This window comes from Cydia strobilella, chromosome 7, assembly GCF_947568885.1.
Source record: "Cydia strobilella chromosome 7, ilCydStro3.1, whole genome shotgun sequence".
In the NCBI taxonomy this organism is placed as follows: Eukaryota; Metazoa; Arthropoda; class Insecta; order Lepidoptera; family Tortricidae; genus Cydia; species Cydia strobilella.
The window spans coordinates 4653151-4676031 of NC_086047.1; the positions used below are offsets into that span (position 1 = coordinate 4653151).

General features: G+C 36.4%; 3 protein-coding genes across 6 annotated transcripts in view; all 3 read right to left on the reverse strand.

The window, feature by feature from the left end:
• The window catches only part of LOC134742963 (larval cuticle protein 1-like), a 127592-nt gene that overhangs the window by 43766 nt on the left and 60945 nt on the right, over nucleotides 1–22881 (reverse strand). The window lies entirely within an intron of this gene.
• On the reverse strand, nucleotides 957–22725 carry LOC134742786 (uncharacterized). The gene is made up of 11 exons (XM_063675972.1): nucleotides 22590–22725; nucleotides 22433–22482; nucleotides 21928–22119; nucleotides 20699–20833; nucleotides 19070–19489; nucleotides 14216–14671; nucleotides 7192–7324; nucleotides 4000–4080; nucleotides 3242–3405; nucleotides 2598–2732; nucleotides 957–1380 (listed from the first exon to the last, which is right to left on the reverse strand). The coding sequence occupies exons 1-11, from the start codon at nucleotides 22602–22604 to the stop codon at nucleotides 978–980; spliced, it is 2184 nt and encodes a 727-aa protein (XP_063532042.1). The 5' UTR covers nucleotides 22605–22725; the 3' UTR covers nucleotides 957–977.
• Nucleotides 6312–15829, reverse strand: LOC134742953 (keratin, type I cytoskeletal 24-like). Of its 4 annotated transcripts, none has more exons than XM_063676184.1 (4): nucleotides 15782–15829; nucleotides 15266–15400; nucleotides 14216–14835; nucleotides 6312–7324 (listed from the first exon to the last, which is right to left on the reverse strand). In XM_063676184.1, the coding sequence occupies exons 2-4, from the start codon at nucleotides 15284–15286 to the stop codon at nucleotides 7165–7167; spliced, it is 801 nt and encodes a 266-aa protein (XP_063532254.1). In that variant the 5' UTR covers nucleotides 15287–15400; nucleotides 15782–15829; the 3' UTR covers nucleotides 6312–7164. The 4 variants fall into 4 exon arrangements, with proteins under 4 accessions (XP_063532254.1, XP_063532253.1, XP_063532255.1 ...); XM_063676183.1 differs by lacking the exon at nucleotides 15782–15829 and adding an exon at nucleotides 15647–15666; XM_063676185.1 differs by lacking the exon at nucleotides 15782–15829 and adding an exon at nucleotides 15529–15572.

Consider the following 22881-nt stretch of genomic DNA (forward strand, 5'->3'; position numbering starts at 1 on the left):
CATTAAAGTTTAAATTTATTTTTTCGGTACACCCCTTATATAGTTTTTACAACGTGTTGCCGTTTCCCAAAGTTTTCGTCCATTTTTGTATTTCGAAAATTAATCACTCGTACATCCAAGCTTAAGCTCCAGTTGTATATAAGCTCCGAATAATCAAAATTTTTGTATTTATTAAGTGGTGAACGGTGTTGGTCACACATACTGTAAATAGTGTTAAAACTACTATATTTAAGTTTCCCTTGTAGTGATTGTTTGATTACCTAAATAAATTGAAAAAAAAAACCAAATACGCAGCAACGATGCATTATTGTATTAAAATAATAGCTCTATTGTAAACTGAAATAATTATTATATTTTTGCATTTTTAATCTGACGTTGAACGACTTGTCAAAACTTGTTTACGGTTTGTGCTAGTGCTGCACTCATGCGGCAGAAAGGAACATTGCAGTGATATTTCCTATTGTGATGCCTGTTTCACAATTGCGGTAAAGGAGCATGAAAATTAATAAAAAATACCGAATTTACGAAAACTAACCATGCCATTTATGTTTCGTAAATGGACTTAACCAAACGCCGAAGTTAACGGTATTAAAAAAAACCAGACAAGTGCGTATAGTACTCGCGCACGAAGGGTTCCGTACCATTACGCAAAAAAACTTCAAAAAAATCACGTTTGTTGTATGAGAGCCCCACTTAAATATTTATTTTATTCTGTTTTTACAACAGAAAACAGAAATGCATCATCTGTGAAAATTACAACTGTCTAGCTATCACGGTTCATGAGATACGGCTTGGTGACAGACGGACAGACAGACAGCGGAGTCTTAGTAATAGGGTCCCGTTTCTACCCTTTGGGTACGGAACCCTAAAAAACAACCTGTATATAAAAGAAAAATAACATGATTTCCACGTCAACAATTTATTTTACTATGATTATATCGATGTTAGTGACAAATGGGAACACTGATAACTAAAATTCAAGCTTTAGGCAAATGAGCACCAGCCGGTTGGAAGCCATTTTCATCAGCCGTGTAATCCACGCGGTACTTGACGCCATCATCCCCAATGTATTCATAGAATCCCTTAGCTCTAGTGCCTCCACCGTTTACATCTGGCTCGACCTTCCCTGCTTCTTCAGCCGCGATACCGTTTTCGGTTTCGAATAGATAATGGTATCCGTCCACATCGACATCATTTTCTTGCCTGAGGATTTTTGCGCTGGGCTCGTAGCCTGACCTTGAGTAGACCACGGGTGTGTAGGAAGCTAAAGGGCTAGGTTTCACTGAATAGACGAAGGGCCGAGCTGATGGCAGGACAGGCACGACTGATGGGCGATCGGTCACCGTTGCTTGGGATGAAGCGAAGGGTTCTACTTCGAGTCTGGAAAATATTAACCTTTATTAGTTTACAGAACGAGACTACGAAAATAATGTGGTCTTTAAAATGGCGGAGGATCAAGTGGGGTAAAAATGACACGGGGGTAAAAATAAGACATTACCGAAAACTCTATAGTTATATGGCTATACATTATTAATATAGGTTAAATTGCATGTTATACGTATATTCTATTATTATGAATAAAATGTCAAAAAGTTTCTTATAAGTATAGTTATTTAAGGTGCAATTAAGTAACTGTGTTCATTTTAGAAATTGGGTAAATTTAGAAATTAGAAATTGGGTAAATCCTTCATGTGATGATTCATCATTCGTTTCAAGGAATGTATGTGTTCGCTATCGCGAAGTACTAAGTTTTAGGGGAGAGTTATGGGGGAATTGGGAACGGCGGGTGGTGAGAAATAGTGAGAGAGATAATATATGAGTACTTCTAATTTAACCACACAATCTTAATTATATTTAACAGAAATATTAAGTGCCCGTGTGCATAAGGGACTGTCAGATTCGGTAGCTGTTACGCACGTGCGGTCACGATTACAACGATTACACGAACAAAATTTTATTATAATTAGCTAGTTATAATAACCAAACTAACGGTATATATATAAATTATATTATTTTAAAGCGTTGAAAGTTAAGAGTTCCCAAATCTCCCATTTTACTCTTTTATTAAAAACAGTAATAAACAAACACAACTTTGGGAACAAATCAAATTATTTTATTATATATTTTGATTTGTTTTTTTAAACTGTCACACTACTATATATAAATTGTAAACTGAATTAGATGTCATATATTATAGAAAAAGTGACGAAGGCCGGAATCGAAGCGGCGTCTTTAGCAATACGGGCTAACGCCTTGAACCCCTTGGCCACCCTGCCACGGCGGAACCCGTCCCAATTGCTCGACTATATGCCATCTTACTAAGACTAGGCGTCTTTGACCAACTCTAAGGGCAAGCAGTAAGCGCTTGCACCTCCTATACGAATTCCTTACGGAATCACGATATAGCGAGAGAAACTGCTGCTGCCATCTATACTGCCAACTTTGGGAACAAATCAAATTATTTTATTAAATATTTTGATGTTTTTTTTTTCGAAATCCGAATCCGGCCTTCACCACTGGAGGGCTTGGTCACTTTTTGTTTAAATATATGACATCTATTTCAGTTTATAGTCATAGACAAAATTTAATAAACTAACCCATTTTGGTCTCCATAGTTGACGTAAGGTGTGAGCAGCGGTTGGTAGTACGGATTGTACGCCTTCACATACACTGGCTGGTACGCGCTGTAGATCGAACCGTATTTGCCATTCCTTCCGAACAGGCTCCTGTACCTAAATATTTTTTTATTAACTAGTGCTTTAAAATTTGCTAAATAAATGGCATCTAACCCAAACCAAGCCAAAGTACTGTATTTTAATTCTTGTTCAACAATGTTTGTTGTTGTAAACAATGAATCGGAAAGTCTAAAACATTGTTTTGTCTACGTAACAGTAAAAATGCCTATTTAATTATTAAATGAAATTTCGTTTCAAACCAAAAAATCCATTTACTAACGAAGTGCAAAAAATTTACACTAAAATAGTTCTTTCAATTAGTTGAAGAATCGTAATGAATACTAAAGCAAACATTTTCACGTTCATGTAATTTTCATTTGACTGAAATCACATCACATACCACTTTAATGGTAATCATGACAAACTAGCTATGACTATACATAATACAAAGTAACTTGAATAATGTTGCTAGTGCTTATTTGAATCAGGACTTCCTGATTTTAATAAGCATTTAAATAAGGATTTAATTTGTAAGTACATATTACAAATACAATCATGATACTTACCTATTATCTAAAGCTGTGTACACACGGTACTTGGCGTCAGACGATCCATAGTACCGGCCCTCGTCGCCCGGGCGGTACCTGCCGTCATCCCCGTATAGCCCTGGATTGTACTGGCCATCGTCCTCAGCTATACTGAGGCCGAGTAGAGCTACCACCACGAGGGACTAAGGGAGTGTCAAGATGTTATTTACATATGTCGTATGTTTTCTATATCAGACAAAATGCACATGTAACTATACTGTAATTATTTCAGGATGTAGCTACTCGTGCCTATAACTCAGTGGAATCGAATCCCAAAAGTATACATATTTAGAAAACGCAACTTTCAACAATCTCTATTTTATTACATAGTGCATATCTCAATAAAAGAAACGATACAAATCACAATCTTAAAAGTAGAGGTGACACAATCGGCGGTCTTATCGCTAAAGAAGGGTGTCTTACAGACAACCTTGGGTACCTAGTGGATCAACTGAAACATATATCCAGCAATGAGTAGGTGATGCACTAAAAACTATGGTATCTTTGCTTGCGGTACAAAATAATTATGAATAATATGTATACTATGTAATAACATACATATTTTATTATTACTTAACTTTTACCTGGACATGACCACACTGAGTTATGATTTTTTTCTTTACGTAAATTTGCACGTAAATTTTTCCAAATTTCTTAAAATATTTTCTTTTTACAAGGAAGCAAATACCTAAGTATGTTTCCGACGCAACTTTTTTTTTAAATCACATTTTACTTACCAAAATCAGCTTCATTTTATCAAAAGAACGCTTGAATCGAGCGAAATAACTCGAATGATACAGTTTAAACGATAATCGGTTCTTTTATACATAGACCAAACTCGAAAATGGATAGCCGAAGACATATGTCTAAGTTGCAGAAAATGTTAATTTTATATGTTGTGCTGGCATTCGGCGCGACGTATTTGGGTTGAGGCGTGATATATTAACCACGCCTATGGCCGAAAATTAGATCAAGCCGTCCTTCTAAAATTGTTGTTGAATTACTTTTGAAGCTGAAATGGGTATAATGGTGATTCCTTGTATTTTAGCGAGCCTATCACTTCTGAACTATGACGATATATTTCATATTTTTTTACAGAATTTCAGGTTAACGTTATGGTTACCTATTATTTATTTGTTAATCATCATCACTTAGGTACCTGTTTCTACTGGGTGTGTAAGTAATGATCGGTATAATATAAATAATATATTTTCTTTCAATATAACAACATTTGATAGAATTTCAATGGCTATAAAAATAAATAATATATTTTCTTTCAGTATAACAACATTTGATAGAATTTCACTCATTGTATATTATATACATTTGGTATAACATTCAAATATTTATTATTGTTTTATATAATTATCCTTCGATATAACACTTATGTCTCATAACGATCATATGATATAATGCTCATTTGGTATCCAAGATTTATCATATCATCGGTATAATTTACAGGTATCAGCAGCAAAAATGAATTGATAACATACTTGATAAAAAAAGAAGATTACAAGGAAGATGGGTATGTGCCAAGTGGATATGTCCGACTTCCACGGACTAAACCCCCTGGGGTGTTTCGCCGCGCGCTTTGTGGACGGGGTTTCGGGAACGCTACTGTAGACCTCCGATACCCCGCCGGCGTTGCCCTTGCGGACTCATCTTTTGGGGCTAAAAGCACCTCGGAACACTTGAGGGCCTTCCAGCTCGGAACCTTCAGGCGAGTGATGGAACTCCTGGCCCATCACCCGCAGGTTCCCGTTAAGGCGGCATCATTTGGGCTGTGTAGGCTCTTCGCCGCCGGCCTGGCTTCCTACGGCGCTGAGGGAGCGAGTTCGCATCGTCCTCGCGCATTCTCTCTGCAGCCTCCTTTTCAGGACGGTGACGCTAAAGGTGGCCACTGCCGCCCATACCTCCTCACTGCTGAGCATGCGGCGTATTAGCGCCGGCAGTGAGAGGTCTCCTCCCACAGCTGCGGACAGGGCAGCGCGAGGCTCCGCCCACGCAGGGCACTCTTCGCGAACCTAACCTACTTTTCTGGTAGCGGTTTGTTTTGTGTAAGGGTCGCAGTTCTAACCTAACCTAACTTACTTTTCTGGTAGCTGTTCGTTTTGTGAATGGGTCGCGGTTCTAACCTAACCTAGTTACAAATAGCAGTTCGGTATACGTACGAAGGTGTATCGTTTTTAGTGTGTAGTACCTAAATCTCAACAAAGGTATTCATCATTTCAGCCGATAGACGTCCACTGCTGGACATAGGCCTCCCCCAAGGCTGGCCACTCCGACCGATCCTGTGCCGCTCGCAACCACCGAATTCCCGCGACCTTCACCAGGTCGTCGCTCCATCTCGTTGGAGGCCTACCGGCAGTTCGTCTTCCGGTACGCGGACGCCACTCCAGAACCTTCCGGCCCCACCGGCCATCAATTCCGCGAGCAATGTGCCCCGCCCACTGCCACTTATGGTTTGCAATTCTGCGAGCTACGTCGGTGACCCTAGTTCTACTGCGGATATCATCATTTCTGACTCTATCACGCAGAGGTATTAATTACTAGTAATTCTACTTTAGATGAAATAAGCGTTATAATAAGGTCGGTATATAAATATATGCATTATATTTCAAGAATGTTATGAAACATGTAATTCGATCAATTAATCATTGTATAAAACGATAATAATAATATTCACGGGCCACACCCCGAGGGCTAGAAGTGGCAAAACATTGGCAGACAAAAATTTAGTTTAAGAAGTTTGATCCCTCTACACGAGCAAGAAGAAGAATAATATTCAATGTTGTTATGATGTTTAATAAATAAATATCAAATGAGCGTTATTGGTACTGATATTATAACAAAAATATTTATAACCATCGATACGCACCCATTTCTACTTCACTGCATCAGTTATATTGTGTTCACAAACCGTTACACTAATAACAATATAATTATTTAGACTATATCCCACTTCTGACACCAAAACTGTGGGTCGGGCGAACACAAAAAACTCAAAATTTACTAATAAACTTATATTTTTGAAAAACAGAAATAATACAGCGTTACATCTTACGTCCAAAATCAGTCTCCCCGAATCTCCGGTATGATAATACTATTACTTATTCTGTGTCTCCGGTTATCACTTCAAATCTGCCCGTAGATTGTGTTGCACAAACCTTTTTGACATATTTTTGTATTGCATAATATTAGGTACTTGGCAGAAATGTCGTTTGACAGAATTACCTTTCGCATAATATTACTTTGCAGAATTTCTTTTTGCATAATATTATTTGGCAGAAAACCCTAACCTAACCCACTTAGAAAATTCTGCCAAATGAATATTATGCGAAATGACTATTATGGCAAATATATATTTATGCGAAAGAATCATTCGACTAAAAAAAATCTGCGATACGTGTTATGCCGGTTATGCGAAGTGTATTTCTGACAAATAATATTCTGCCAAATGAGGGGAACCCAAAAATAAATATTATAATGTTACCTTTAACTGTTTATTAACTTTATTTGGTACTGTTTTAATAACCCCCTACGCAAAAAAAGGGGTATTATAATATTATGTGTGACTTCAATGTCTGTCTCATGTCTGTCTATGGCATTGTCGCTCTCAAACGGACATAACGATTTCAATGCGGTTTTTTTTATGTGAAAGCGAGTTTTCTTGCGGTGGTAGCTATGTTTAATAGAAATCATATTGTAGGGCATTTTTGGCATTTAAATGGATATTTTATCGATTATAGCGTAGGGGTTTTTTAATTTAATAGTGATTATTTAGAATTTCTCTACATTCACTATTAATTTATGATTTTTTTTAAAACGCCTCTTTATTTCAGTTTACTTAGTAACATACTTTGATTATGATCAAACTAATAAATAAATAAACAATTGAATGTTTAATCGGTAATATCGACCACCCTGACCAATACTTCGTACTCCAGATTAAGCTTGCATGGGCGATAGTTGGTGACTGCGCTGAGGACCTTCGTGCCTTTGAAGCTGTAGAAGGACCCCGGTGTATCTCCAGGCATCAAAGAATTTAAGCGTGGTGGGTACCTAGAAATGAAATAAGTTTGTTAAATAATATTGTCTTCGGTAACCGCGATAGTTACTCATGAAATAAAACTATGAAAACGGATTATATCGCGTATATTGAATTTATAATACATCCCGACGTTTCGAACCCTTTACAGCAGTCGATATAATCCGTTTTCATAGTTTTATTTCAAGTTTGTTAAATTTAAATTATGAACATAAACTTTAATATGTATAAGTAACGTCGACCGTACTTTTCTATTATTATTTTAACGAGGTTCATTTTAATGAGGTCTCCGTCATCAAGCGAGTTCTATGGCATATGGATGGCATCATTATAATTTTGGTTTGTCAAGACACACACACATTTTTTCATATATCTCAAAGACGCAACTAGTTCTCTTATTTGATTAAATGTAGAAGAAGCATGTGTGTAATAAATTTACGAGTCAATATTTATTGTTGATCTGGATAATAATACCTATGCTGTCTTCGGTTACCGCGATAGTTACTCATGAAATAAAACTATGAAAATCATATAGCGTTCGTGGTCAACGGGTGACCACGAACGCTGTAAAGAGTTCGAAACGTCGGGATGTATTATAAATTCAATATACGCGATATAATCCGTTTTCATAGTTTTATTTCAATACCTATGCTATTTAATTTATGTAATGTGCAACATTTTTTGCATTAAGACGATTCTCGCTGATTTGGCCTTGAGCGTCTCAGCGTCTCTGTGCCCGCACCCCGCTCACTGCGATCGTACGTGAATTTCGTCTCGGTGCGGCGACTGCGGCGGAACGAGGTTCAAAGAATAACCTACAGCCCAGAGGCGCGCGGCATTTGGCGCTATACCTCGTATTTGTGTATCTTTTGCAGATATTTTGTTGTTTGAGTATGAGTAGATCATGCGTGTAGAGGTCGTAAATTATAATAAAAATATATTCCCTTATGCATTATACTTTACAAGCCTCAATTAGTTAATTTGTGTTTTATCTGTTTCTTACAAATAAATACCTAAGTCAAATCGACGGATTAAGATTTATAGCTAAAGCTTGGTATGTACTAAATTGAGGCGTACAGTGCGTTTATTTATACCGTTTTTTTTATCCGTATAAATAAATATAAATAATGCCATTAATAGTTAACTTATAAAATTAAAGTACCTACTAGCTTCATATACAAATGTGTTATTTTTCGAAATTCGAAGTTTTCTCAATCATTACGTGGGAATATCATCATTATTAGGGTTCCGTACCTCAAAAGGAAAAAACGGAACCCTTATAGGATCACTCGTGCGTCTGTCTGTCTGTCTGTCCGTCTGTCACAGCCTATTTTCTCGGAAACAACTGAACCAATTAAGTTGAAATTTGGTGTATATATGTAAGTTTGTGACCCAAAGACGGACATGTAACGTAAACAAATTAATATTAAACCTACAATAAACTTAATAGTAAGTTTTTCCGTAAATAAAAATACGATAGGCCGTTTTGCTAGTTCTTAATCGATTAAAATTATTTTTAAACTACAAAAACAATGTTTTTTAACAGGTACTATTCATACATACAACGTAATAGGTAATAGGTAGCTTATGATCTATTATTTATTGTTTCGAGATGGAATGGAACATTATTCAAAACGTAAAACTTGAATGACATTATAATATGTCGGTTAGAAAACATTTATTTGTTTATTTCAAATGAAGTTTTCTCAAACATCTCAATCTCAAACATTATAGTATAATATATGCGGATATTATCATTACATTCATTGTAATACACCGCAAAATACCGTGTTGCGCTCGCTAATGCGCGTCGCAACCAAATCAGCGCTCTGCAGTTATTTATTCTTTGGCCACAATAACTCCGATATTATAGCACTTTGCTTGTGCATAAGCGAACATAGTGCAAGGAAGGCACGGAGCGACGAGCGACACAGCCTCCTCGTCTCAAAGCTGGCACACGACTGCCGGCCACGCCATTTTCAGGCTGCATACGCATGAAATGTGGAAAAACGTTCGATTTCTTAAGAAAATATTTTTTGATTAAGAAAAGCTATGTTGCATTTGTAGAACCTGTTAAAACATTTTTGTTAGTTTAAAAATAATTTTAATCGATTAAGCCGTTTAGAAGTTATAAGCAAAGTTAGCCGCAAAACGGCCTGTCGTGTTATTTTTTTTTCGGTGAAACTACAAATTTCAGGAAGAAAGTCTAATGTTGCGATTGTTGTCCATAGAGTGAAGATGCATATATATTTTTTTCATAATTTTTGGTTGACTCATTTAGAAGTTATAAGCTCTAAAAAGTAACAATTTTTAGCCAAAAACTGCGCGAAGCGCCTTAAGTTCGGTGAGTGCTTAGCGTCTTTTATTTAGTATTAAGTGTCAAATAGTATTATAGATTCGTACTACTCTACGGCGCAGAGTGTTGGACAACAACTTGTGCGCACGAGGCCAATATTCATGCCGCTGAGATAAAAATGCTCAGATGGGCAGGCGGCGTCACGAGGCTAGATAAAATTAGAAATGAATATGTTAGAGGCAGTTTAAAAGTCACCCCAATTCCAGACAAACTCCATGAAAGCCAACTCCGATGGTACGGGCATGTAATGCGTCGAGAAAAAGATCACCCGGTAAAAATTGCTCTAGAAATTGACACAGGCAAACAATCACCAGGACGCTCAAAAGCCACCTGGTGGAGAAACCTAGAGAAGCAATCGCAAAAAATACCAGCAACCTACTTTGACAGAGCCAAATGGCGAAAACATATTCAGAGGGCCGACCCCAAGTAAATGGGAAGAGGCACGGAGAAGGAAGAAGAGGAGGAGTATTATAGATTCGCTGCCCTAGCTTGTATCACGGGATGCACTATGAGGCAGAACTCGCCAGGATGGACTAAATACATAGTAGGTACATAACTAATACTATGTAGGTACTATCTTACCTACTTTATAGCTATGGATGAACTTTAAAGGCCAGAGCCCAGAGATCACACCGTATCAAATAGTATTGAAATCTTATATGTGTATGTTAATTCACTGTAATTGTGTGTGTAAATGTAGGTTTCATAACGTTTTTGCAACACCTACTTTTTCGATTAATTTCTCTGTTTCCACTACCCAAAGGGTGTCTGGATGAGATCGCTCTTTAGCGATAAGACCACCTGTTGTCTGCCTCTACATTTAATCAATTGTTATTTTATTTGTATGTTTTTACTGAAGTGTACCAATAAAGAGTATTCTATCTATCTATCCGTACCTATAGTTTCAAGTTTCAAGTTTCTTTATTTGGCCAAGTAACAAAAGAACGTTACATCTAGCAAGTCAATACAGGTCATTGCTAAAACTAATCATGCAATGTCTTAATAGGTAGCTAAAATTATATAAATCAAAATATATTATTAAAATGGTACATGATCAAATACGTCAATATTATATAGTATTACAGTATGCTAATTATTCTATATCAGGAAATCGTTATTTTTTATTTTATCTGTATATTCATTGATTATATAAGTATACATTACCACAAAGGGGCCCACTGACTATCAGTCCGCCGGACGATATCGGCCTGTCGGTTGTTTAGAACTGTCAAATTTTTGTTCTAACTGATAGGCCGATATCGTCCGGCGGACTGATAGTCAGTGGGCCCCTTAAGTTACCCAAAATACCATTTTCTGTTTTTACAAACACGTTTAGATACTCAAAGGCCTCTAGAAGCTCTATATTTAGCAAATGACTATTATTTCATACACATTGACTTTTAGTATTTAAAGCGGCTGAGATTATCAAATGTTATTAAAATTCCTAATTTATTGAGCTTTGAATTTATTGCATTGCGTGGGCTGACAAGCGTGTGGCGTTATTGTCAACATGTGTATCAGTCCAAATATATCGATGCATATATATATAAAAACTGCCATTCGCAGTCAAACAGTGTTTGTGCCGAATTTTACACGGGTAGGCTCTAAACTTGTTGTTATTTTTTGACATTTGCATTTTGATTATTTTCATTTCATTATATTCAATCTACTGTGGTACTATTATCTCAAACTTTCTTAAGACCTATCGTACTGTAAAGGATGTTTAGCGTCTCAAAATATATTTTTTTCTGCTTATCGATTGTAATGTTTCAAACATAGACCTATGATGCCACCCGGTCGGTGATAAGGACAAAGCATGGCATGTTTTCTCTTTCCTCTTATAGGAATCGCAATAAGACTTTCACTACTACTATACCACTGTTTGGTGATAAAATGCCTTAGTTAAAGAACCTTTTGTTATTTGGGTGTCTAAGGCTGTATGAAATTCCTTTACGTATCATCTTCACTCATCGCACGGATACGTAGTATTTACGGACCTAATTGGAAGTAAGTCATGTCAACATTTTGTTGCAAGTTTGATTTTTTTTTTTCTATCAAAGTAATCGTTAAAAATAGTATTCATTAATGGTTAAATTTTGGTGACACATTATTTTGATTAAAATTGCTAGAGAATTCATATTACCCTTTAAGCAACCGTTTTGATATTATTTGGCAATTCAATTATGATGATAGACCTATTATTTATAACCAATATATTTAATTAGCGTACCTACATTTATTTGGTGATTGATTCTCGGTAAGTTGAGGTTTATCATGAACTATGACTGGGTATTATTACCTACTTATGCTAGTTTTAGTTTTACAAGTACTTTTGAAAACCGTTTTAAATTTAAGCGAAATTTTATACTAAGTTCTTTTTACTTCATGCTTTTATTTAATTTTAACCGTAGCGATAAAGAACCTGCCCTTTTTAAATATGTTCTTAAAACAGTTATTTACGATTTAAGATATAATACAGTGATTCATTTAAAAGTAAAAAGTGGTGATTTAGTCCTGGTACTTTACAAAACTCCTCGGGACGATGACCGCGGGACGCTGATTCTGTTTTACCAATTTGAAAAGGTTTTTTCTTATTTTGATACGTCCTTAAGTCATGTCATCAGACATCTCACGCGCACCGCTAAGTGCGAGCGGGATGCCTCATGAGACGACACTTGATTGCATTGCGTGAGCGGTAAATCAGCGTTATCGGCTCACGCTGATTGGTGCAGCTGCGGCGGTGTAGCACGGTCGCATTTTGATCGCTTGTCACCATGCATGTCACGATCTAACAACTATGTAAGTGCGAAAGTGACGGGCATAGTAGCAGGCGATAAAAATGGAACCATACTGCGTCCGCTGTGCACGTCGACCCAAAACGTATCAAAACAAAACAGAATCGGCCACCAGGAATTTCGGTTTTATTGCCAATAAACGCACGCAAATCCAAAATCAACGCCACAAAGGTGATCCTTTGTAATAAATGTTTCTTTTATGAAGCACATTGTGTTACGAATATTGGGCCTACAGTCAGCAAAGTTGGGGACTGTGTAAAGTAAGTACAGTTAGCAATAATAAGCTTGGAACTATCAAAATAAACGTTTTGCTAAAAATATTAAATTAATGCATATAGCAGTTAGTCTATGTAAAGTCTAAAGCAGTTAGTTTGAACTAATTAAAAGTTTCCCGGTCCCGTATTGGGATACCCTCCTACAATTTAGGAGGGAATTAAATCTTCTCGGGTCCGTGGTGTAGGGTTGGAGCCGGCGTAGTTTTTTTTTTTTTTTTATCGCGTATATATATATCTTTACTTGAAAATAATTGTAGTCTATAACTAGCCTTATGAACCGATTTAGCATGTACAACCAGCCTTAAAGTTTGTAGTCTATGATTGTTCATTATTTTAGTATGTGGGTATTTTTGCACTTTGTAATTTTTCCTCAGTCACCCGTTGACCACGAACGCTGTAAAGGGTTCGAAACGTCGGGATGTATTATAAATTCAATATACGCGATATAATCCGTTTTCATAGTTTTATTTCATGAGTAACTATCGCGGTAACCGAAGACAATATTAATTAAAAGTTTATTTAATTATATTGTAAATGTGATTTAATATTTTTCTTCTTCGATATAATTTTAGACTGGGTTTAGAGCGTATAATGGAGAAATGTTAGGTACTTATTGAAAGACATCCTAGAATTGCACTAAAAAGAACCATTTTTCCTTCTGTCTAATCCTAATACGGAATGGAATGGGTTAGGTACTTATAGGTCGATTTGTTTAAGATTGTCCCATAATAATTATTCATATTTAATAGGAAAACGCTTTAATAAGAAAGCCACAAAGAGGGAAATATAGAAATAACACTAAATGGAAACATTAGCACCCTTATTCATAACATAAAACTTCACAAGCCTCAATTAGTTAATTATACATACATAAGTCAAAATGATAGATACCTTAGGAAAAGAATTCCATATTTGCTTAATAGTTTGCCCGAAGCCATTAGATGTGAAAATAAGAAATCTAAATTTAAATCTATGTTAAAAATACACTACCTCAATATTTTGTAGTAATTGCACTACTATAAAATTAGTCATTTAGTCATTTATTCAATATTGCATTGTCATGTACATAATAAGGTGTTACATTTTTATATAGCCAGTTCATGACACCCTGTAAGGGCACACAATAGTACAGTTTTTCTATTCTATTAATTCTAATTTACACATTGTAATTAAGGTAACATAATAAAATTAACATATTAGCGTATCAGTGGTTTAGTAACCTATTAGTTAGTCTCATAAATTAATTTAGTAACTTCAACAATAGCAACGTCAACAATCGATTAAGTTAAATACTCGTACATATGTAACTTGAGACTGATGACCCCACAGTCAAACTCTTTATTGAGTTTTGCGGGGTTATGATTATTGTAAGAATACTCTGTATTTTATTAAATAAATAAATAAATAATAATAATAAATAAAGACAAACGATTAAAAGCTAATTAGAGCTTGTTTATGAATAACGCCAGAAGTACTTACTGCGTAACGAACTCTGAAGCATTTGCCTGCTCCGTAGGGGAGAGGTAGTGGCACTTGACAGCCACCTCCTTATTGTCGTACACCTTGTTGTAGTGCGCCGAGCTGCCCTGCGACTCATCTCCGAAACCGATGTAGTCCGGAGACACGTACTGGTTAACCAGCGCTTCAATTATCTTGTGGAGATGAGGGTATCGCTCTGCGTAGATCTTTTTCCCATAATCGATTTTATTTGGCTTATATGACGAATCATCTACACCGTTTTCGTCGCCGTACCTATCTCCATTTCCATACCCATTTCCATGTCCGTCTCCTCCTCCGTATCCATTTCCTCCAAATCCTCCGTTGCCTCCATAGCCCCCGTTCCCTCCGAATCCACCATTGCCCCCAAACCCTCCGTTTGGACCCTCCTGGTGTATATATCTGTAGTCTCCGTCGTCTTCGGGATACAGACCTTGTCTGTATACATACGTATATTTGCCCTCATCGCCTCGGACGTACTTTCCTTCGCCTAAAGGCCGATAATACCGTCCGTCGTCTAAAACACGGTATTTTCTCGGGTTGTATTTCCCGTTGTCATAGGGGGAACCGTGAATGATTGATAGTAACGACAGTAGTAAAATCTGTAAAAACGATGTTAGATTTATATTTTCAAATTATAAGTATACTAGCGACCCGCCCCGGCTTCGCACGGGTTACACAAAACCTTTACAAATTATATATACACTAAAACCTTCCTCCAGAATTACTCTATTGATAGGTGAAAACCGAATCAAAATCCGTTGCGTAGTTTTAAAGATCTAAGCATACATAAGGACAGACAGACAGAGGAAAGCGACTTTGTTTTATACTACTTATGTAGTGATGGACATTGAACATTATTATCTACACAACTGAATAAAAACTACATTTGGCTAAAAATATGACAGTCAGCCTGTCTAGCTAATAAATTACAATATTTTTTTTAAACAAAAAATCCAGTATAATTCTGAACAACCTGCGCATCATTCAAATGGCATCTTAAAATGTAACTAAAATCAATTATTCACTTACATATTTTGCATATTGCGTCATTTTGATCTTCACTAAATATTAAAATTCCACCCAGTCCTGGATATTTTATCTAGTAGATTTATATAGGCTCCCGCGATCGAAGCTCGCTCGACTGACTTCGCCTTTTATCTGAAACTAGACTAGCCGTTATATCACACGTGAAAATATTTTTAATGACATTGATCTTTAATTTTCTATACGTCATAAGTTTTCATTTTAATTTAATTAACATTTAGATGCGCTATAAATTTTGTTCAAAACACCGAAAATTAGAGCGTCTTCAGAGTGCGCCGAGGTCGGTAAGTGGTATTAGCATAGTATTAGGTTAGATCATTGGATTATCGCCAAAGATTTTCAATCTGTTAATCATAAATCACTCACACAGGAATTAACTGAACTAGATATCAATGTGTCGAACGTGAACACAAAAAATAATAATAATATAATATATTTAAAAATCACAACAATATTTGCACTTTCGAGTCGACCGGCCTACGTGAGAGGCGTTACTCTTACATGGGGTGTACTGGCGTGGACCCACTTTACACGAAGACACATAAACATGCCAGCGCGTCGAGAACGACAATGTACCTTCTGCATTCCAAAGACCCAATTTTATTAAGATGCGCTCAGATCCCTGACGCCAATCGGTGACACTACGGATTTCCCTTGCGCATCGAAATAGCAAAACGATGACTCCATCTGCGTCTAAACTTTTCGCATACCTTATAAATAATGCTATTATGGGTACATAAAATGTAGAATATTATGCTTATAGTCACCGCAACGAGACCTTTATCCATTGCTTTATTTTCTTTATTTTAAATGACTAATTCATATACGATTGGCTAACAAAACATGGAGATGTTTAAATTCATGATTTGGTTTACGATCTTGAATGTACCGATTAACGTCGAAGTTATTATAGAATATACTTCTAATTTTTGCACATAATCAATGCTTGCTTTATTTATTAGGTCAAAGGTGTAATATTGAATCAATATCTCTCGAATATCCGTCTGTATTTTGTTCTGCTAGATCGAACTAATTTGCTTTGATATTTATTCGTTATGACAAATCTAAAGCGGGTTCAAAAGGGTAAGTAGTTCAAGGTAAAATCTACCTAACTAGTCCAGCGGGTCTATGGTGGTCGTGCTTTTATCATTTTTCGTCAGGTTTTCATAAGATGGATGGATTTAATATTACACGCACAGAGGCGTAAATAGTAAATACCTATCGGATTGGGAAAAACATTTGCCATTTAAAGGCCGTGGCAGGATAAGGGACCATCTTGTGCCTTAATAGCTTTTCGGTCCTGTTTTTTGAAGTGAAAACTTCTTTAACGGCGCTGTGCACTTTTTGTGATGGGGAAAAAATGTTAAACTCGCGACAGATTTCGAGTCACGTGACCGACAGATTGAAAATTCGCAAGACACGTGACCTGGTCGAAATTATGGATGGAAGTTGATTTTTCTGAAAGAAACTTTTTAATGTTAAATAATTGTAATAGATCTGAAGTGTTAAATTTTTAATGTAATATAAATTGTTATGTTTGTGTACGATAGCGCAATAAATGAATATTGTTGATGTGATTGATATTTTGGAATGGTTAGGGAATAATTTTGCACAAATTGATTTAATTATCAGTATAAAAGTACTATCATTTATGTGGTAAAATACAATATTCAAGTTTTCACTTCTGCCGGCACTCCCGGAGTGCAACTCGTTGTTTTTTTTTTGGCTGGGCTAGCACAGGAGTGGCGTGACAGTATTTCGCCCGCGAGATAGACTACCCGTCCCTATTACAGTTAAAAAACCGGTCAAGTGCGAGTTGGACTCACCCACCGAGGGTTCCGTACTTTTTAGTATTTATTGTTGTAACGGCAACAGAAATATATCATCTGTGAAAATTTCAACTGTCTATATAGCTTTCACGGTTCATGAGATACAGCATGGTGACAGACAGACAGACGGACAGACAGTAGTAGGGTCCCGTGTTTTACCTTTGGGTACGAAACCCAAAAAAGGCAGGAGAGATACTATCGCGCCCCTCCTGCGCTAGGCCTAGTGATTGATTGTGTAAGAGAGATTTCGAGACATAAATTAGATCGTGTGAAAACATGACACTAACCCTCCATGGAAACAATGTTATCACAACTTTCAATATCGAGTGACTCCCGTATTTGGTTTTTAATTTGCATAAAGCATAATGAGTACAGATTCATGCTTTCATTTGAAATTCTCGTCTCTGCAGGATTTTCAGTTTATTATGTTCGCAATAAATGAAAAAGTGATTTCTTCATCATTCATGTGATCAGTACAAATCATTAAAATCAGTGCGCTCACTATCACTAACAGTTGCCATTAACTATCTTTAAACTTTTAAGTCTGTAAACAACTCTCTTATACCATTATTGTAAATATGTAAGTGGCAATAAAGAGTTGGTGTAGACTTCAATATATCTTCAGATGTTAAAAAAGTCCAACATAAAGGCTAAAGCTATAGCGCCATATTTTGGTGTCTAAGTGCAGGATAGAAATTAAAAATTAGGACGAAACCAACTACCTAAAATTCATCTTTTTAATCACTCTAGTTCTTACAATTATGGATTAACCTAAATTGTATTTTTTTTCATAAAATAGATACGACGGAACAAATATTGTAGAATAATTGACTTAGGACACATGGGATAGCAGGTCCTTCAATTATTTGTTAATAATATATACAGTAATTCACAGTGTACTTACTTTCGCAACCACGCATATATCCACGCATGTACAAGTTAAATAGTCCCAATTTCACTTATGCGTATCCGCCATTAGATATTTCATTCTATGTTGTTGTCTGCATTTAAGATGACGACTAACACACAAAAAGAAACAGCTGTAACCTAAAGGCAACTTTATAAACAAAGGCAAATCAATCAGTCAATTTGTTAAACTATATGTGTGATTATATTCTATTTGTTTCCCTTTGCAATAAAAAAAAAAAAAAAAAAAAATGTATAATTATCTCTTCGAGTGTCACAGATGTCCGATAAGAAACCCTGATGTACCGCCTAAAGCCGAAAGTATCGTTTTTCTAGAGCTAACCTACAACTCAAACAGTTTGTAGTCACCTATATGCAACCCATCTAGCTACTAAAGAATTAATTACCACTATTGTAGCTCCACTATACCGCTCTTATGTCTCTTTTTTTATCCGCTATCCCTACTGTAGCACTGTTATAAATCTGATGGTGATAAAAATTTGTGCCCAATCCGGGGTTAAAACGGGGCTATAGCCGGCTATAACTTAGCTGTCATAAAGCTTGTTTATACTATAATAGGACTACTTCCCATCAAGCGTCTGTATCAGCTTGTAAATTTTTAGGCTGCCTTTCCACTGAGGCGGAAATGAGCGGAGACGTACGGGAATCACCCAATAATCCAGCAAAGCGAACGTCTCCTCTCATCTCCGCTCATCTCCACACCAGTGGAGAGGGATCCTTAACCTCACAACAGTAACAATACTTGCTTCCACTATCGGAATATCTGTTATTTCAACTAATTTCTGTGACCCGAGTGAGTGACCTGTTATTAGTATATTTAATTTCTCTGGAACTTACTTATGATCATATTATTATGACTTTTTCAAAGTGGGTCTGCTTTAAGGGAACTAAAAGTTGGTACGACTTTTTATGAATATTTATTATAACAAGCCATTGTACAATCAATGCCTAGTATAATTTAATGAACACAGTTTGAGCCTTGTCTGACCAAAGGAATATTTATTTTTTCGGTTGACTATTTTAGACTCTTTACTTGGGAATGTGGGCGCCTGAGGGATGGAAGCCGTTCTCATCAGCGGTGTAGTCGACTCTGTAGGTAATGCCATCAGGGGCGACGAACTCATAGAATCCCTTGACAGTTATAGCATCGTCTTGGTTGTCGATCTTCTCAAGTTTACCGGCCTCTTCGGCAAGGATTTTGTTCTCGGTCTCGTACAGGTAGTGGTAGCCATCGGGTTCGACTTCTCCCTCTTGCCGGATGATGCCGTATTTGTAGTCATAGTTGCCGGCGTTGCCGCTGCTGGATACCCCAACGCCGCTTACACCGACACCGGAACCGAAGGTGGAGCCAGCCTTGCCGCTCCGGCCGACACCAGCGACGCCACCGACACCACCAACACCACCAGCACCACCGGCACCACCAGCGCCACCGGCACGACCAGCACCGAATCCGCTAAAATTAACAAACATTTTTTATATATATTAAAACCCTAGAATTATTACGACCAACGTAGAATCATTTAAAATTAAATTGAAAAATATAAACTTTTTCTTACGATTTTATCTTGTTATTCATTTTCTGTGTATTTTTACCTGTATGGTGCACAGTAAAGAATATTTACTTACTTACGTACTTATTAACGACAGATTTTAGGCGTTTAATTCGTTTTTGCAATTTAAAATGTACACTACCGCTCAAAAGTATTTAGGTACCCGCAATTTTCACCATACAATTGTATACAAAAATTATTTTCAAAATCATACTGTTCAATCGCAGGCAAATGTCTCTCTTACATGTTGGATTGAATATTTTTTTAGGTAAATATATTGAGCCTCAAATTGTTGCCAAAGACATCCTTTAAAATTTCGAGTTTACTTTATGCAACGATTTAAAAAACCCTTATGTACTAGTTCATACAAAATAAAACGATTTTGTACTGGAAAACGATTTATGGATTTTTTTACGCTTGCCATTTGGTAAATAGGCAATGTACACGAATATTCTGCACATCATTTTGAAGCTCGATATGTCTGTTAAATTAAAAAAGTAAACTCCACAAAAAACTGTTACCCGACTGCGACTTAGCGGTATAATTCTGAAAGTCGATTTTGTATAGAAAAAATTACGAGTGCCTAAATAGTTATGAGCGGTAGTGTATGTTTATTATAATTTGTAAAATTAACTTTGGCGCTTAATTCTTTTTTACGTAACTAGTCAGTGCATAAGCCCCAACATATTCTGATGCGTCGCGTGATTCTACCCCTTATACTAAGGCTGTAGACATGATTTTTTAACTCAGAAATAGTCAAGTACATAGATTTTCGTACCCAGATTCGACCTGCATTCATATTTTATTTTTTGCCGCTTACTTCGTTAATCCATAACGCAGTCCATATAATACATATGTATGGTATATTAAATACTAATACTGCCAAATATTTTACAGGACAAACCAGCCAAATATGTTACGAGAAACAGAGACCACGAGAGAAAGAACGCATTACGAATTGTTTGTTAACATACATGTATAATGGGTAAGTTAGAATACTGCCTAACCGATGTGATTAAGTCAAAACACTTGCATCGCTGGAACCCCGGTGTTCGTCGAGCTCTTGTATTCGACCCACAGGTTTTGCTTGTACCCGTGTAACGTGTACTCACTTGTAGTTGTCACCGGTGTACTGGCGACCGGAACCGCCACGGTCGCTCGAGCCCTTGTAGAAGCCTCCGGGAGCGCCGCGGTCGCTGGAGCCGGTGTAGAAACCGCCGGCGCCACCGCGGTCTCCTCGGTCACCACTAAAATTTATCGTTTAAAAATTTCTGGTAAAATAGTCCACGCTTTCTAAAAATTTTCAAATATTTTTACGGATTTGGCAAGATATACTTTTCGTTAATATACCGTTCTTATTTCAATTCCTTTGATAGTATATTTATACGGGGTGAATTTTTTAGGTGATACAAGCTATGTATCAATACTACTTATATTATGAATTATATACGGACCAACTTCGTTATGAGAGCAACCCTGAAATCGCAAATAAAAAAACATTTATCCAAAGAGATCAGGATTTTTTATTATTATTTCAGAGTTGCCGCTATAATAAAGGTGATCATAGAAATGAGTACAATCGCATACATAAGTATATCTTGTATCACCTAAAAATGTCACCCAGTACCTGTATCACTTTATTTCAGTTGTACAATCCTACACTTTCTTGAAATTATAAGCTTCCACTATAGTTTCACTATGCAAATGCAAGAGAGGACAGAAGAATTTTAATGGCCACTTCCAATAATAAGTCATGTATCATGTGCATGCAGAAAGTATTAAAAAGCAAATAAAATTAATGTCAATGTCTCACTGACAAGTTAAATCGTTATTTGGAGTATTATCAGACCATATTTGTAATACTTAACGCACAGTGTTACTGGGCGAGGACGTGTCTTGAAAATATTTTATTACTCATTGTATCGTTTAATACTGAACAGTAATACTTTATTGGTATTATATTAACGTTTAAACGATGTCAAGTCCCACTCTTATTCTACCATATTTTACCATATTTTTAGGTATTTATGTATTTTTAAACATTAATAAAACCATAAATTGATGGCATTTAGTAATATATGTATTCTGGAATAGCAATTTTCTTGTATAAAAGGCGCGAAATTTAAAACTTCTATAGGATATTGACCCTCCGCACCTACAATCTTTAAATGTGCCGCCTTTTTTCTAGTGGTGAATTTATTTGTCAGACTATATTTTGTACCTCAATACAGACGACTAAATTTCTATCCACCAAGGGCGTATTTCTAGCGAGGACCGATTGACTCAAATCAATGACTAAAATAAAATAAAATCCAAGAAGGGCATATAAACTAAAACTTACTTGTATTTGCCAAGATCATCGGGCACGTAACGGCCCAAGTTGTCGGCCGCAGGGTCGTAGCGTCCAGAGTTGTCGACGTAGCGTCCAGAGTTGACGTCGCCGCGGTAGCGCCCGGAATTATCATTGTAGGCACCCGACGCCGAGGCGCTCACGCCGCTATTGAAACGGCGGGCATTTGAATTAACCTGGAACCTGCGAAGAGAAAAATGAGCTTAGTCTAAGTCTAACTGCTCTATAGGCTTAAATTTAGAAAAGTCAAAATTATTTCCTAGAAACCTATAGTTGGTTAACATAAAATATGAATCTAATCAAAGTGGTAGTAGGTAGGTTAAATTCACTGTTTTCAAAGTGAGCGTTTTAAAATACTTTGAATTTATTTTAATGGCAGTTAGTATGGCTAAATTACTATTAAAATAATGACCACAAAATTTTAAGCGTAAAAAAATATTACTTATTACACTTTTAATTAAATATAAAATACTAATTTGAAATATTATTAACTTACTTTCCAGGGAACTCAGCAGCAAGGGCCGCGCCCAAGCATAAACAAACAACCTAAAACAATAAATGATAATGAATCACTAAACACACATAAATTATCCGGTTTTTTTTTCACAAAATCTTCAAAACTGTGGTCCGAATAATCGCAACAAAACACTTACGAAGAACCCGCGCATTTTCGTTGTTACACACGGGGTTTAACTCCCTGAATGTGCTATTTCAAAGACGAAAGCCTATTTATACCATTTTATCTTATCTTATTTTAAATAGACGATCCTCTTGTCTAGTTCGTCTCATTTTCTGTGTCGATTGCCGTTTATACATAGGCAGCGTTTCTCAAACTTGTACACTTGACTTAATTAATTTGATTGCCGCGACAGTCGATTAATCGTAGCATTTATTATAGCTTGGCATGGCTTATTTCCAATAACTATTTTCAAAAGTTTTTGTGTA